General features: G+C 40.9%; 2 protein-coding genes across 6 annotated transcripts in view; one reads left to right on the forward strand and one right to left on the reverse strand.

Moving 5' to 3' along the window:
- The window catches only part of ERP44 (endoplasmic reticulum protein 44), a 46,123-nt gene extending 40,518 nt beyond the window's left edge, over positions 1-5,605 (reverse strand). Inside the window, exon 1 of the mRNA XM_072329772.1 lies at positions 5,469-5,605. Within this exon, the coding sequence (XP_072185873.1) occupies positions 5,469-5,525 (57 nt within the window). The 5' untranslated portion in view covers positions 5,526-5,605. The remainder of the gene's footprint in view (positions 1-5,468) is intronic.
- Positions 5,606-5,712: 107 nt separating this feature from the next.
- The window catches only part of INVS (inversin), a 76,881-nt gene continuing 64,694 nt past the window's right edge, over positions 5,713-17,899 (forward strand). Inside the window, exons 1-4 of one of the 5 annotated variants that reach the window (XM_072329768.1) lie at positions 5,713-5,835; positions 6,828-7,050; positions 8,054-8,223; positions 13,762-13,928. Coding sequence is in view for 2 of the 5 variants with exons in the window: in XM_072329764.1 (XP_072185865.1) it covers positions 8,118-8,223; positions 13,762-13,928 (273 nt within the window). In the remaining 3 variants the exon portion in view is untranslated. Of the gene's footprint in view, positions 5,836-6,827; positions 7,051-8,053; positions 8,224-13,761; positions 13,929-17,899 lie in introns of those variants that run through there. The other 4 variants (XM_072329764.1, XM_072329767.1, XM_072329765.1 and 1 more) reach the window with 4 other exon arrangements.

Consider the following 17,899-nt stretch of genomic DNA (forward strand, 5'->3'; position numbering starts at 1 on the left):
TGTAACAGTCGATTTCTCAGTAGCAGAATACATAGATCGCAAAAGAATTTCATAATTCATCACTTTTTATAACACCCTTTTTGTAATCACCAGAGCATAACTTAATGCGAACGGAGTATGAACTGTATATCAACTGGTTTGGAGAAATTCAGAATCCTGGCATCAGAATCTTCATCTGGAAATGAAAAAAACGGTGTAAAATGAAATACCTGAAGGTCAACAAATTTAAAAGTCAAATTCTTTCAATTCCTGAAATCCTTCATGAATATTAAAAAAAACAATTAGATGCTGCGAACAGCTGACACCACCAGTTGTTTGGGGAAAGAAAAAAAATCACGTGCCTACCAATGGTTAATGCGCTCCTAACAAAGATGCATCAGAAAAGGGAAGAAGCGCAAAGGTAGAAATCACAGAAGGAAATCCTGATCTCCCTTTCCTAATTCTCAAGGACACACCTCGTCTCTTCTGTTTCTAAGGGGAGCTCTCTCCGCTTCAGTTTCGGAAGAAAACATTGCTTACCCTTTGACATAGCATCCTACGTTTGCCAGTAAGAACATCTGTAATACGGTGTAGTCAAAAACTCCTTTACACATTTTCAAACATCACCTTAGTCCTCTGAAGGATCATTTCAGCTTCTCCCCAGCTGAGTGCTTCAACGAGGAAGCTTACATGGTATAGCATAAAGAATGTAATAGATCAGTAATAAGCTTCTCTTACTTACCTGGGAAGAGAGTGGGAGTAGGGTGGGGAAGTTTCTCCTTTAACAACTGATCTATTTGGAACTCTTCTGCTACTCTCGCAGGGAACCCCCTTTCATTTTTTACGGCTCAGTGACGTAAAATTTACTTATAATTACAATGCTCAAATTCAGAATATCGCATTTTGAACAGGACTCATGCAGAGATAAACAAGTGCATAGAAACACACTCTACACATTGCAAGATTCCATAGTTCAATTTCTCTTAGCAACTTCCTACTTCATTTAACAATACGAGAAGGCATTATTTAATTTTCACTTTCATTCTTTGGATACTTGATGTCACACTAGGAAGACAAAAGGCAGTGGCAATCAAACAAGAAACAAAAATATTACCCTATAGCATTTTTTTCTAATTAAAATTTTAATAGAAAACTCAAACAAGAGGCAGTGGGCAATGAATTAAGTTACTGCTTCTAGCAGCTGCATTGCTATGCAGGAAGTATTTTGAAAGCTTCACTAAAAATACAAAAATTACAACATAACATGAACTGTAACACTAAGTATTATCTGATGATAACAAAGCCACATCAGCTTATAGGAAAGCAAATACAGACAGCAGGATATTCACCAGGTTCCCACAGAAACCCTAAGTGAAGATACTCCTTTGAAAATGAGGTACAATAAAACCGGGAAGAGACTATTTGTAAGGGCATGGGGAGATGGCTTTAAGTTGGAAGAAGGTATATTTAGACTAGATATCAGGAAGGGATTCTCTACTGTGAGGGTGGTGAGATACTGCAGAAGGTTGCCCAAAGAGGTTGTGGATGCCCCCCCCTTGGAAGCATTGAAGGCCAGGCTGGATGGGGCTTTGAGCAACCTGGTCTAGAGGGAGGTGTCCCTGCCTATAGCAGGGGGTTGGAACTAGGTGATCTTAAAGGTGCCTTCCAACCCGAATAGTTCTATGATTCTGTGTATACTTTAAAATTGTGAAAACTTTTCACATTCTCAGAACATCACAGGACAAATATGTTCTTCCAATGGCGCTGTCAAATAAGTTAAGAAATAAGTGTTTTTGCTTTGTCCGGGATACCTTTCCAAACAAGCTACAAAGAAAAGGCATAACAGTAGAGTTTTGAAACACAATAAAATACCAGAGATCAGAACGCAAGAATAGGGAAATTCCTCTACAGTTGCTTGAGGGAAAAAATAATTTAAAGAGGGTAAAACAACTTCCCCATTCACTTTCCTCCCTATCAGTTAGTTGGTAGTTTCCTCTGTTTGCATCTGTTCCTCAGGGACACTGTGCATGACTCTCCCAGTAGAGTATTGAGCAACGTGACAAGTATCTGTTATACATATGCAGTAGGAGCACATGCAATGGAGTGCCTTGTGTACTCAGTCTGTAATGAAAATTGCAGAACATCTGCAAGTGAAGGCAACACAAAAGGATTGGTTAAAGCAAAACTAAAGAGCCACACCTTGCCTTAGAGAAGAAGGTGGTGAGGCAGCATCACGTCAGCATTTATTCCGCTGTCTTGGACTCAATAGATCTGTCATACCTAGTGTTAAGCAATTTAGCAGCGTGGCAGAAACATCATTCGTGTACAAGCAAGAAGTGCACCACATGCCATTTTTGCAGTCCGATCTTGCAATCAGCTGTACATCCTCCTCTGCACTTTGGGCTGTGCCCTGCACCATTCCTCTCAGCTCCAGCATTAGAGAAACAGGGTTCACACCACCCTGTACTTCCTCCCTACCCCTCTCTCCAGACACTGTTTCACAGCAGCCCCCTCTGATACGGTACTAAACTAGCACATGGGAATTCAAATTCAGAAGGGAAAAGGTCTGTTTTAGGCCTGGTGGTACCACTGTTCTGTGACCTCCAAGATAGCAAATCAACCTTTAGTGACACTGGGTGGGGTATTAGGAAACACACTCGTCCAAAGCTCTCTGAAACTTTAGTTATCTTTTACTGACAATAATTTTTAGACTAAAGAACTACACTTGATATAGACATTGTATCATTTTCTTTCATAGTATTTCAATTCTCGGTGTCTTTTATCTAGCTTTCTGTACTTCCAATACACGTACTTTCTACACTCAGTCTACTCCAATTTCCTCCTACTCCTGTTTTATATATCCTGCTTTACTAATATGCAGTGTTCATCCTTCTCCTTCCTCTTCTTCCCCCATTTAGAAATTGGTTTTTAGCACTTTTTAGTGTGCACCTCCTCTGAACATTCAGACAAACGAGCTTCACAATGATACGGGGCACATCATTACACAGCAATGCAAAAGTTAATCAGTCATACTTTCGTTGTGCAGAGCTCTGGAAACAAAGGCAATAAATAAGAAAAATAAAGCACGACTTCTTTCCCTCAGAGAAGCATGCTTGAATAGACTGCGTAGAAAAAGAAACATCCAAACTTTGCTCATCCAAAAGTTTGGAAATTTAATATCTTTAAGACTTTATTGCTATCACTAAGCAAGTCCAGCTTAGTGAGCTGTTTCCACAGCTGCATATCAATGCATTCTGTTCTAGGTACCACTGATGTAACACTAATAAGCTCACATCCACATGTCATGCCCAAAGACGCTCTGCTGGACAGCACATCCTCTGTGGATGAGGATGGTTGAGGGAACAGAGGGCTCCCTCAAACCTTACCATACAAAACCCAGTTACGTTGTTGGTCCCAAGCATTCCTAATTGTGGTTAACATGAGAAAGTAAGTTACTGGAACTTTGAAGACAGACCAATACACACTATCAGATTCTCTAAATGCCATAAGAAAACAAGCACCATATTTTTACAACTACTTTAAAGAAAAAAAGATCCTCTTCTTCTCCCAGTCCGCTCAGAACAACTTTTTTTTCCAAAGCTCACATCAAACCTACTGCAAGAAGTGATTTGTTGTCTTGATCCAAGATGCATAACCAGGCACCTTACAACACAGGGGCATGTCTGATGTGACGCAGAAGAATGACATAGATAACATTACACATAATTATATTTAACCTCTCCAACGCCTCTCTCTCAAAAAGAAAAGCACACCATGTCTGATCTGTACTCTTTGTGAGGTTTTATGCATACAGTTTTTTAATCTCACTAGAAATTGGTTTAAATGACAGCAACTAAAGCATGGGGAAGTTTTAGATCTTCACCATAATCTATTTTTTTTAGTTGACGTCCGTGTATCTAAGTGATGCATATGAAATTTGCATGGATCCACTGTACCATGAAGACAGAAAATTGCTTTCATTATCACCCGAGCACCTTCTCAAACTTCTACTTGCCTGTTTAAACTGTGTTTTAAAACAGTACACGCTCCTTATTTTCACTCACTGGAATCAGTACTCAAAATAATGGTCAAAACATCAATTTTAGCATACAGACAATATTACTGCTGTTTTAATGCACAGATACAACTTGAAAATCCTAGGTTCCTCAATGTAGTCTCTTGTACAGTGAACTAAGACACTATAAATAGCCATCTATACATAAACACTTCAAAAATGTCTTTTTCAAACCTCACAAATTCTGTATGCTTATTAAATTCGAAGCTGCAGCAAGCTTACGGTAATTTAAAGTTCACTCAGGTAGAAGTGCACATTTCAAGGAGCTAGTGAGCAATATTGTTCATTAAACACTTGTCTTCAGGTTTCTCTTCATTCATTAGCCACTGCATCGCCGTGTATTTCCCTTTAGATCCCCAAAACTCTATCTGGAATCACAGAATTTCAACTATCACAGAATATCCTGAGTCGGAAGCGACCCTTAAAGGTCACTGAATCCAACTCCTTGCTCCACACAGGCCCACCTAAAACTCAAACCCTATGTTTGAGAGCAGTGTCCAAACACTCTTTGCACTCCAGGCCGTGCTCACTGCCCTAGGCAGCCTGTACCATGGCCACTGCCCTCTGGTGAACAACCTTTTCCTGCCCATCTAAACCTGAATCTTCCCCAGTTTCAATACATGACCTCATACATATCATTCACTACTTAAACAGCTACTCTAGGTTAAAAAGAAAAAAGAAAATAATAATAATAAAAAAAGAAGTATTGCACACTTATCTAACTTTACCTCCTTGCTTTTCCAAACGTTTAAAATGAATTGATTAAGCAAAACCTCACAAAACTTACACAAGCCCCCTTCAGCTCTGCAAGTCTCTTAAGCACTAAAGGCTCAGGAGGTGGCTCAATACAAGCCAGGAAAACAAAGAATCATTACACTGGCCTATTTAAAAGATAAGAGAGCCTCCTTATCTCCACAAACTACACGCATCAGTGATTTATGCAAAAGGTGGCTTAGATTGAGCCAACTTTAAAAAAAAAAAAAACAACAAAAAAAAAAAAAAAGAAAACCCACAAAAAGCCACATTGTGACAACCGCAGCTGAATTCCAGGAGCCTCTTGAGCGCTCAGGAACTTGTTTCCAACTCCGCCCGCTAAACTCCGAGGGGACCGCCGTCCCCATCCCAAAAGGCCGCTGCGGGACGGGCAGCCCAGCCCCGAGCGTAGCGGGGAACAGGCCCGAAGCGGGAGCCCCGCAGAGCGCCGGGCGCAGGCCGTGCCCCGCCCCGCAGCCTATCAGCCCCAGCCACAACGTCGTCCTCCGCCAACCGGGACCGCTCGCTCCCAGCCCGGGCCCAGCAGGTGCCGGCGGCGCCGCTCCAGCCCGAGGCCGGCCCAGGAAAGGGCCCTAAGCCGGTGCCGGCTGCCAGGAGAGCGGAGGGCCGTGGGGCGGGCGGGGAGAAGCCGGCGGCTTACCAAGAGGAGGAAGAGGCGGCCGGGTTGAGGCAGGAGCAGGAAGATGGCGGGTCTCATGGTAGATCAGGCGCCCGGCGGCGGGGTGGGGGGGGGGAGAAACGCGGCTCCCACGCTCGGCGGCCGCGGCGGTTCCGCACTTCCCCCGTCGCCAGGAAACACCCGCGGCCGTCCCACCGCCGGGCCCCGAGCCGCCCGCCTACCGCCACTCACTTCCGGGTACCCGCAGGAGCATGCCGGGAAGCGTAGTTCGTAGCCGGGGGAAGGGGGGAAGCCGGCGCTCTTCCGGCGCGCCCCGCGCGGAGGACCCGGCTATCCCAGCATGCAGTGGGGGCGCCCCCTCCCTCAGGGCGGGGCGGGCGGTGCCGAGGTGAGCGTTGGGGCGCGGCGGCTGCGGTGGGGCGGTTGCGGGGCTGGGGAGGGTTGGTTTGTTAGTTCCGACCTGGGGCTCGTTATCCGGCCGCGGGGTTGCTCCCTCCGCTCGTTTTCGTTGCTTCGGACTCGGAAAAGTTCTCCGCGTTTACGTAACTGGGGTAACTGAGCCCGAGAGTTGCGCCAAGCGGCTGCGATACTTTAATCTCTCTTCTTGCTCCTGTACATTGAATGCCCTTTTGTGAACCTTCAGCCAAGCTGTGATCCCTATTTATATTTTGCTTTGTTTGATTCCATATGACAACATAGAAGATAGAACTGCGTTAGAACCAGATAATGCGCAGTATTCCTGTAGCGTGTGAGGGAAACATTTAGTTCTTCATTCTGTTGAGTACCCCAGATAATAAAGCCTTCTGTGGGTGCTTAGCATTGTCAGTACAAGAGCCGGAGGGAGCATTCTTCACTTGTTTAAAAGAATTGCCCAAAATATTCAGATATGGTTAGCAGACAAGCCATGGGGAAGTATCTTTCAACCATGCATGTCTAGACCAGCTGGAATGATAGTGAAAGAGAGAATCTGCAAGTAAAATATACAAAAAATAATAAGAAGAAATGGAATAAAATCCATCGGTGGTATTGGGGATAAAACTACTATCTCAAAATCCCAACAGATATAAAATTCCAGCGGTGTATATTGGTCTTCTTAAAGTGTAGAGATGGCTCATTTATCTTTCTATCCACAGGAAGCTTACTGAGGAAAAGACAAGGCAGTTTAAATTCAAGCTGCAGTCTTATACACCAAGTCATCCATCTCTGCAGCCTTCTTCCTTCTCTTTCTTTCCTCCTGTTCATATTGCAGCTAAGGGTGGTAATGTTTCCACTTGTGCTGTTTTATGAAACTTTTTCTGTCTTCCATGGCCATACAAGAGAAAATGTTCTTAACCTTCTCTCACATTAGCCTCTTTGAACTCTTTTCTTGTCTTCTTCTAGAGGTTGCTATAGCTGTGAATCCATTAATCACTCAGTTTATGAGGAAGATCATCTACTTATGTGCTAAAACAAGTATACAAAAAATTATTTGGTGACTTCTGGAACATAGAGGAATTTGATAAGGATGGAAATGTTCATGACTTCAAGAGATACTGAACGTTGTCGTGTTATGCTGAGGTTTGTGGTGGAAGAGGACAGTGTCAGGACAGGATCCTGTTGTTCTGTAAGTTTCAGTTGACCAGATGTGGCTCCAGATCTATTTCCAGTTGTTCTGAAAAATGCTTTCATCTGCACCAACATTCTCGACTGAGCAAGCTTGTGGTTGCAAGCATGCAGGCCCTTCTTCATTTCTGATACACAGTGCAGACCTGAGTTGATCATTATCAAGGTCTTGAGACACTAATGGTTCAGTGATGATAGTTCCATTTCAAAAGAGGCTAAGAAGGCAAATCTACTAGTAGGCATAATTTAGGTAACAAATGGAGAAGAAAAAAGAGGGAGGACCATTAGACCAGCCTGGTTCCCATTTTTACCTACATCTTGAATACCTAGTGGAGCTGAGTTTCCATATCAGTGGGATATGACAGAACTGTGGAAAGGTCTGAAAAAGCTAATTAAATTGTTCAGACATGCATAAAAGCTTCTGCCTAGGGAACAGCTAAATAATGTCCAACACTTTCAGTTAAAGGAATATACGATTGTGGAAGCTACGTCAGAGATGTGTAAAATAATTACAGATGGATGAGAACTTCTGTTTACTTTCCCTTCCAGTTCTGGGTTTAAGGGGCTTCAAATGCTAAGAGCCACCTCAAAACAGCTGGAGGAAAGCAGTTTATCCACATTTTCTACATATATTCCTAAACCATCGTGGTAAAATGCCACCAGATACCAAGTCAGTACTTGATAAACACCACAGGTTACTTGAAGCATCCATGCCAGCACTCCGAAAAAGGATCTGTTCAATGTATACATAAATACTGTCCTATTTCTGGACTGTTCCAAAGCTTATTGACTGAAATTTATTTTGAGGGCAACAAAACTATAGAATATTCTTGTATGTACTTAATGGAGGCTTTTGTTGCTTGACTCTTGACTAGAGGTAGATTTAACTCACAAAAAAAGGAATGCATTTGTTCTATTTTTTTTAATGGGACTGCTTATCTCATTAGTATTGTTTAGGTCATTGTAATGTTATATCAATTTATTCATTTATTTTTGTCCCTTAGAACTGAATCCTTACAAAATATGTTGGTGGTACGGATCTGACCTAAGATAATACCTTGCAAGAGTATGAATATTTCAGCAAACTGTCTCTTCAGTGGTTCCTCTTTAGCATCTGAAGTGCATGCCGCTGCTGTTAATGGGGATAAGAGTACCCTCCTAAAGCTAATAGCAGGTAAATGTTTTTATTGTGCGTGCTTTTTTGGTTTTGGCTTATTGCTCTGATTTTTTAACATACGTTTTTGTTTCTTGATTGCATGCGTTGCTAGAAAAATGATCATCTTGGAAACAACTGATTTTTCTTTTTAATATTTGTTGCATGCGATTGATACCTTCATGTGAAATACAACAGAAAATTGATATGTGATATAATCAGAAGAGTTGTTCAGGACTCGTGTTTCAGGGAATGTAAAATTCAGGAGAAGCGCTCTGGGCTGAAATACTTTGACCCCATATCCTCATGTTTTAGAATCATTGATTTTTTTGGGAAATGGGAAAAACTTGTTTTTTCCGGTGATTCGTATAGGTAATAAATTCTTGACACTTCTTAGAAATAAGTCCTATTTGTTAATGTGATGCTCACACATTAGTAATGTTTCTCATGACAAATTAAGGAAAGTAACTGACCCCGTGGAAGCTGAAGTTAAAATGTTCTCAAACATTTTTATCCATTAAAAAGCCCGAAATGTCACCTCGCCTCCCTGTCTGAGAACTGGAAGAGTATTACAAGATAATAATTTTTAAAAGTAGCTTATGTTATGTGTTCCAAATGCAACGTTGCATGCATTTGAAAGTCTATCTAGCTGAAAACTTCTATTTTCTGCAGTTTTGATTAAGTGCATTTTCTGCTGATAATGTAATAAGTTTTGTTTGTTTGGCCTTTTTTGAGAATTTCATTCCTGTAACTTGGTGAAGTTGAATGAATTAATGAATAAACACCTTAGTTGTGTTTATACCACTGTCAGTATTAATGGGAGTAATGACTGTGATGCCAACAGAACCATGTAGAACAATTCATGAACGGTGAATGGGTGGTTGATATGCAGATACTTTAGAAATCTATGGGATGCAACTCCTTTAAAAGTTTGTTTTTAAAAGTTTTCTTTCTGCACAGAAAAGGGAAAAGCCTCTGATTTTAAAAATCCTGGCTAACAATCAGGAATAACAAGAGTAGTTGAACTCAGTTTGGTTTTATTAATCTCACAGCCAAAATATACTTGAAAATGCAAAGAAAAAACCCAAGTACTTTTGGTTTTGCTGGCACACCTTGTCAAATGTATTGCAAAACACACGTTTGAACCAGATATGGAAATCGCTTCCCTCTTCCCTAATCTCCCCCCCCCCCAAAAAAAGGTAATAATGCAGCAATGAAACAAAAATGCTGTGTTCTTAGTAAATGCGGGAGAGAAAACTGAATGATCCTTGCTGTCTTTGCTCTAATGGCAGAATTTGGCTCCTTCTGCTTTGTTGTGTCTTTTCAGGATATGACACAGACCTTACTTTTGCCCAGACAGGACAAAAAAAGTATTGCCTAGCAGAAGAAAAATGCATCAGAGTAATATTTTTAGCTGTTTACCAGGCACAGTTGAAAGTATAACTCAGTGCCAAAAGTAAATTGAGCAATTGGCGTTACTCACCAAACTTCTTGACTTCATTTAGACGCACCATATAATTGAGGACAGTACATCAGTGCTGTGTGTGCGTATGCTGGATTGCTTAGCGTCATGCTGCTAACACAGCTAGTTGCTGCATCTGATTGCGTTGACAGCAGCATATCCACTAAGATGAAGTCTCACTTTCTGTTTTAGGGGAGGAGAATAACTATTAGTTTCCTCTTTGACTCTTTCCTATTTGGTTTTACTCCTTTTTCCACCTGCTGTGTGCATGTGTGACTGTATACAAACATATACAAACAATACACTGTATTTTCCTATAATTGATGACTTTGCACACATGTAATCCTTCCCGCCACCACCTGTAATTTTAGAGAAGCAGGTGTTTGAAATAATACAGTTTTTCTATGCAACTATATATAATGCAATTTTACAGCGTGTGATTGCAGCCCTGAAGGCCACCTGTGTTCTGGGCTGCATTAAAAAAGGGGTGCCCAGCAGTGAGTGGGAGGAGATTGTCCCCCTTTTACTCAGCTCTTGTGAGGCCCCATCTGGAGAACTGTGTCCAGGCCTGGGGCCCCCAGTACAGGAAGGACATGGAGCTCTTGGAGCAGGTCCAGAGGAGGGCCGCTAAGATCATTAGAGGGCTGGAGTACCTCTCTTATGAGGAAAGGTGGAGGGAACTGGGCTTGGAGAAGAGAAGGCTCCGGAGAGACCTCATTGTGGCCTTCCAGTACATGAAGAGAGTATATAAACAGGAGGAGGAACAGGTGTTTATGAGGGCAGATAGTGATAGGACAAGGGGGAATGGTCTTAAACTGGGAGAGGGGAGGTTTAGGTTTGATATTAGAAGGAAGTTTTTCACACAGAGGGTGGCAATGTACTGGAACAGGTTGCCCAAGTAGGTTGTGGATGCCCCATCCCTGGAGGCATTCAAGGCCAGGCTGGTTGTGGCTCTGGGCAGCCTGGTCTGGTGGTTGGCAGCCCTGCACACAGCAGGGTGGTTGAAACTACATGATCATTGTGGTCCTTTTCAACCCAGGCTACTGTATGATTCTATGATAGTGTGTTATTTTTTGTTTTGTTTTGTTTGTTGTGGGTTTGTTGTTTTTTTTTTTTTTACATCCTGTACAAATTAAGCAGCATAAATATACAAAATCAAAGGTAAGAAGAAAATTTACGCAGAGAAAGGGAATTTTGGAATAAACTGTCCCTGTGTGTTAGGAAGTCATGATGCCTAATTACAGGACTTTCTTTGACAGCCTGATAACATAAAGCATAGGATATGACAAGTGTTTATTGTTTAACCCATGTGCAAAGTGTTGCATTTTGTGAGTTGACTACTGCTGTATCGCATTGTTTTAGAATTGTGTTATCTATGGCTCTGGGTAATGCTCACTGTATTTTCTTAGTTATGCTTTGCAGCACTGAACATTTCTTTAATAGTACCCTTTGTGTTAAGAATCATCTGTATGGTTTTAATCCCAGACACAAAGGAACCGAAAGTTAATTCTGTGTTTGAATGATCATCTTATATTTGACGTTTTCAGGCGGAGTCTAGATAAGATGCATATAATTGTTTCAGTTTTTTATGGGAACACAGAAGTGTGTATAACAGCTGTTATACCTACGTGTCAATTTAGTCCAGTTCACTCCTGCGGTGGTGTGAGAAATACATAGAAATATTGGTGTCTGGTGTGACTGCTTGTATAAACTGCGAGGAATCAAAGATGTCTCATAATGAGAGTTTAATTTCAGAACTGGACCATATGATTCCTTGGTGTTTGTGATCCCTGTTGGCAACAAGATTATAAGATGCATAGTCTGGGTGTCTGAGGGTGATAGTGTTGATCCTGGAAAGAGCAGGGAATCAAACAAACTTCCTTTCTTAGACAGGCATGTGGAAGAGCGTTTAATGTTGTCAGAGCACATTTTAACCATGCTGAGGGGTTCAGAATGTTCAGAAGGCTGTTTTTTCTATCTTGATTACAGAAAATAGTAATTTACTTCAACTGTGAAGTCCCCAAGATGTTGAGGTTAGTGCATTTCATGAGTTTAGTCCTTCTTATCATTTGATGATGATGTAGTAGTCTCTAGTACATGGCTTAGCTCTTAGCCTGAGTGCTCTTTCAGTGAAGTACCCACAAGGTTAACCATTCTAAGAGCCCTACAAAGCAAACAGTGATTTCTGAAAATAGTTTACCTTAAAAAAAACAGGCAAATCACTGGCATCAAATTTTGAAGGTCTTGCTCATTTTTTATTCAGATGGTTTGCAGTCATGGAAACCTTTTGTCATCAGCTACATCACTCTGTGGGAGCTGAAAAGAAATGTCTGATGGCCCAGTTCTCCAAAAAGAAGAGTTGTACATGAGCTCTAGGCCATTTTTGCTGTTCTTAACAGCATCCACTTATTTTAGTCTCTACATTCTGTGTATTCCCTAAAATTATATAACAGACAACTTGGAATTTGAGATTAAACTCAGCTGCTGATTTAAGAGAAAAGTGACCTGTGAGCATAAGCCACATGCTCAGAGAAATTATGTTTTTGTATTTATTCTCAAAAATACACGTGATTGTGCGAGTCCCATCGGCTTCAGTTAATATGAGGCGTTGTTGAGACTGAAAAGTGGAGTAGTTCATAATTTGGAGAAACTGGCATGTTTGTTTGGATCAGAGCCATGTTAGGTTATGCTTTGGAGCTCAGTTTGTGTATCTTACTGCACAGGCCTGCATGGTTGTTCATAATTGGCTTTGATGTTTCTGTTCTGTGTTTTATAGAATGGCAAAACTGTAACTTTGGAAAAGCATTTTTTTTGTTAGCTAAAATATTGAGATGTAAGATATCAGCAACTTCATGATATCTAAATTTTGAAATATATATTTTTAGTAATAGAGGAAAGAATTACTTTGAAGCTGCGGGCAGTTTGCAATGAAATCGTAATGCTTTGGAATGGAAAGTCTAGCAAAAGATTTTGCAAGTTGAGGGAAATAAAAAAAGAAGTAATTCTGCTGATTAACTTGTATGTTACATTTATTTCCTAATGAACATGTACTTTATAAATGATACAACTTGTCATCTTGAGCAGAAGTAAAGAATTTCAGGTTTCAAAGCAAAACTGAGATAGCGCTTAAAACCCCTAAATGAATACTTAAATACAAGAGCCTTTTTCCTCAACAATTTGGGTTACAAATTGGAATTTTAAAACAGCATCAACCACGTACACAGTACTAGTAAAACTGTATTTCCTTTTTTTTTTTTTTTTTTTATTTGGCTTTTCTTCCATTGGAAAACATACTTTGCTCATTTGTTTATTGTAAATTGAGACTCGCCTGTTATGTTCATTATGAGAAAGTTTCTAGAGGAAAAGCTGACAGGGTTATGTGTAGTTTTCAGTGATTATCAACCCCAGTCAACCCTACAGGCTTGGGGAGGTGTGGCTGGAAAGCTCCCAGACGGAAAGGGACCTTGGTGTGCTGATGGACAGTCGGCTGAATATGAGCCAGCAGTGTGTCCAGGTGGCCAAGAAGGCCAGTGGCATCCTGGCTTGTATCAGGAGTGATGTGGTGAGAAGGGATAGGAAAGTCATCCTGCCCCTGTACTCAGCATTGGTGAGGCCTCACCTCAAGTTCTGTGCTCAGTTTTGGGCACCTCAGTACAAAAAGGACGTGGAGATACTGGAGCAGGTCCAGAGGAGGGCAAGGAGGCTTGTGCAGGGCTTGGAAAATCAGCCCTATGAGGAGAGGCTGAGGGAGCTGGGGCTGTTTAGTTTGGGGAGACCTTATTGCTCTTTTTCAGTGTCTGAAAGGTGCTTACAGTGAGAGTAGGGCAGGTCTCTTCTCACTGATGACAGGTGACAGGATGAGGGGAAGTGGCCTCAAGTTGCGCCAAGGTGAGTTTAGGTTGGACGTTAGGAAACACTTCTTTACAGAAAGGGTAGTTAAACACTGGAATAGGCTCCCCAGGGAGGTGGTTGAGTCACTGCTCCGTTATTTTGATCACTCTGTTTATACTAAAAGTACCCATTAATAGAAACATACAGCTTTTAATCACATGATTAATTAATTATTCTATATAAATTTTTTGTCGTTATCATTTTAGGAAATTCTGAGCTGAAAGATAAAGAGGACCAATTTGGAAGAACTCCACTTATGTACTGTGTGTTGGCTGACAGGGTAGACTGCGCAGAAGCATTGCTGAAAGCTGGAGCAGATGTTAACAGAACTGATCGGAGCCGAAGAACTGCTCTCCATCTTGCTGCACAGAAGGTAATTAAATAAGTGCTCTGCCGTAATAGAAACTTATGGCATTCACAGCAAGTATAAGAGAGATTTTCTTGTACTGAATAAGTTTTTAGTATCTTTGGAAACTTTTGTTTTTATGGGAGCCAATATTATATATATGTATGTATGTATGTGAGTGTGTGTGTGCGTGTATTTGTGGCTGTGCAAAGAGAAAGTTCACCATGAGAACCATGAGCCTCTAGGTGAGGCTGTGAACAGTGGTCATGACTGTCTGGTGAAGTCCTGGGTGACTGTAAAAAGGGAAACATTACTCCCATTTTTATAAAAGGGAGAAAGGAAGACCTGGTAAACGACAGGCCAGTGAGCCTTACCTCTGTGCCTGGGAAGATCATGGAGGTGATCTTCCTAGAAGCTATGCTAAAGCATATATGAGACCAAGAGGTGATTCAAGACAGGCAGCATGGCTTTACTGAGGGCAGATCTTGCCTGACTAATCTGGTGGCCTTCTGTGATAGAGTGACAACTCCAGTGGGTGGGAGAAGGGCAATGGATGTAATCTAGCTGGACTTTTGCAAAGCCTTTGACATGGTCCCTCACCACATCCTTCCCTTTAAATCACTGAGGTATGGATTTGAAGGATGGACTGTTCAATGGATTAGGAATTGACTGGCCGGATGCAGCCAAAGGGTTGTGATTAATGGTTCTGTGTCAGGATGGAGGCTGGTCACAAGTGGTTTCCTTCAGGGATCGGTCTTGGGGCCAGTTAACCCGTGACAGCTCTTCAACATCTTCATCAGTGACACAGACAATGGCATCAAGTGCATCCTCAGCAAGTTTGTGGATGACACCAAGCTGAGATTTCTCCAGAGGGAGCTGGGCAGGCTGGGGAAGTGGGCCCATGAAAACCTAATGAGGTTCAGTAAGACCAAATGCAGGGTGCTGCACTTGGGTTGGGGCAATTCCAGATATTTAAACACACAGGGAAGTTCTCCTTGAGAGCAGCCCTGTGGAGAAGGACTTGGGGGTCCTGGTGGATGAGAAGCTGGACATGAGCCAGCAGTGTGTGCTTGCAGCCCAGAAGGCCAACTGTTTTCTGCGCTGCATTAAAGAAGTTGCCAACAGGGAGAGGGAGGTGATTGTCCCCCTCTACTCAGCTCTTGTGAGGCCCCATCTGGAGTGCTGCATCCAGGCTTGAGGCCCCTGGTACAGGAAGGACATGGAGCTCTTGGAGTGGGTCCAGAGAAGGACCACTAAGATGATCAGAGGTCTGAAGCACCTCTCTTATGAGGAAAGGTTGAGGGAACTGGGCTTGTTTAGCTTGTAGAAGAGAAGGCTCCAGGAAGATCTCATTGTGGCCTTCCAATATTTGAAATGAGTTAGGACAGTAATTGCCCCTCTTCGGGATAGGTTTCTGGTTGGATAAGGCTTTGGACATCAATAGACAGTATCAAAGATTTTGTGACTCACAGTCTATCAAAAATATTTCCAGCAACATAGGTAAGCAGATCTACCTGTGTTCTTTTAGATGCAGAGGTTTTGATATAAGTAAAAAGTGAAATGGTTGCAATAACTCCCACAGCTCTGTCTAATGTGGTTTTGTTATCTAGGTCATCCTTGTCAATTAATGAGGAAACTGAGATTTCTGAACTCACAGTCAGTGTGTCATCCTTGTCTTGTCTTGCCATGCTTTGTCCAAGTAATTTCTGTAGCTGGAACATATCTTCAAAGCAATAGTTACCTTGAAAGATATACTGGGTTGTCAACAAAAGAATTTGTAGAATCTCTCTGTCAAAAACTTCATTGATGTTATTCTGGACTATTTGCAAGAAGTGAAAGGGTTAGGATACTCCCTTACTGGTCCATCTATCCACTTTTTTCTAGTAGCAGATTTAACTTGTGCTTTATTTTGCCTGAAATTTTTGAAGTTAATAAGATAGGGTCAGAAAATTCAGCTGTTAATACTACTTGGAATATCAGTGCTTTGGAAGACAACCATGGTTATGCATTGACATGATAACCTTTGCTGATTTGTAGTTTAATGATAATAATTATGTTCTTAATTATAAGTCTTCTGTGCTTTACATTACATATCTGTTATGAATTTCTTCTTTGTTAAAGAGCTTTAAAAGAGAAAATTAATGCAGCTGCAAGATAATGAGGTGAGAATAATCTAATGTAAGCTCAGAGTTTTATATTACAGACATATAAACCTCAGGTAGTTCCCTAGCTCACTTCTAACTTGCTGAAGAGAATCAAGTATTTCCTTGGTGTAACTCATTCACCCTAAAGTATATAGATGTACACCTTAGAACATGTGTATTAGCCTAGTCATCCTTTTAGGCAACTAACTAATGTAACTCTTGGTGTTGTAGATGCCTAAATTATGACAAATGAATCTCATGGAAGACATACATTTTTAGCAAGTAATTTTAACATCTTTGTTAATATGAAGTTTCATACTGTTTTTATTTTGTCCATCAGCCTTCAGGTGGAGCTGGATGGATGTCTCTCTGTTTATAGGCAGAAGGCTTTGTAAACAAAGGTACCTGGCTGGTCTTCTTTGAGTTTTCTTCTGTTCTGCTATACAAGGGAAAAGTGTTGGTCTCTCATATTAAAATAGACAGGTGTCCCAAACAATTTCAAGAGTCTACTTACTTTAAAAATAAAAAAAGGGAAGGAGGGGGAGGTCCAGTCACTGACTTCAGAAGATTAAACAGCAACAAAAAAAGGAAAGTATGGCAGCAGTGCACTATGGAGATTGCTGAAGGAGTTTCAAATGACATCTGTGACTTTGTAAATATGTATGTAATTTAATGAGAATTGAAACAGCAACTAATTGCAACAGAAGTAAAATCATTAACATGATTTGCCAGTAATTTCACAGTGAGCAATTGTATTAATGTGTGGGTGTAGGTCTTTTTCGTTTATGAAATAAGCTTGCTGTGGAGAAAGATATGAGTACTGAGATTTGCAGTCTAATGAGATATTAATTTTCACTTGTGTTTTCTTCTTGTCTAAAACTGCGTCTTACATAAATACCCGCATGTGGTATTTCTGAACAGAAATGTTTCTACGTATCCAAATTGCCTGTATGTGATTTCTTTTTTAATTTATCTTTTATTAAAAAAAAAAAAAAGAAAAAAGAAAAAGGACAAGCAAACAACAGACCTGCTCCGTTCTGATTTTCTCAGAGAGGAAGCTCACTTATTACCAGTCTATTTAGCCTGAGGAAGTAACGATCACTATGAATTATATGAATTCCCTAAGCACGGCATTTTGTGTTAACGAGGATAGAAGAAAAAATTCAGTAGTTTTGTTGTTGGATGCTAATGGTATGCGCTTAAAGTAATCTATCAGGTTGCTTAACTATCAGGAGGTTGGTTTTGGGAGGATTCATATTGCCTTGGTGGGAAAATATGCCTTTTATTGTCTAAGAGCATTAAATACTCTATCGGTTAAATACGTTCTTTGCTGACATAGTTAACTGGAAAGATAATTATGTCCAGGATGCAGTTAGGACTTAAAAGTGTACGTTGTATGTATATTTTGAGGATTTTAAATTTTAATTTTTCTTAAACTAGAAAAAATAGGTTGTTCTCTATGTTCTTCAGTAGCCATACAGGTAAAGAAGGACTATTAATTCTCCTTTCTTCACCAAGGAAAAGATGTTTGTTTAAAAGCTCCTGAATAAAGCTTGGCTGGGAGCATGCTTACACCTTTTTCCCTTGCTGCCTTTTTCAGAACGTGTTTCTTGGAGCTTTAATGTGCTCCTCTAGCATATAGTATAGAACCTCTTAAGTCATTCATAAGGCGTTATTTGCACTGAATAAAAGAATGCATGTACTTCTAACATTTCTTTCCCAGTCTATATCATGAACATAAATATATAACCATGGTGTCTTTCAAAAATTATTGTGGTTGGTTCATGTTCTTTTTATCCTAGACAAGTAACTTTTTCTGAAATTCCCTCTTAAGTGAAGCCTCACAGTGAGTAC

This window comes from Excalfactoria chinensis, chromosome 2 (assembly GCF_039878825.1).
Source record: "Excalfactoria chinensis isolate bCotChi1 chromosome 2, bCotChi1.hap2, whole genome shotgun sequence".
NCBI lineage: Eukaryota > Metazoa > Chordata > Aves > Galliformes > Phasianidae > Excalfactoria > Excalfactoria chinensis.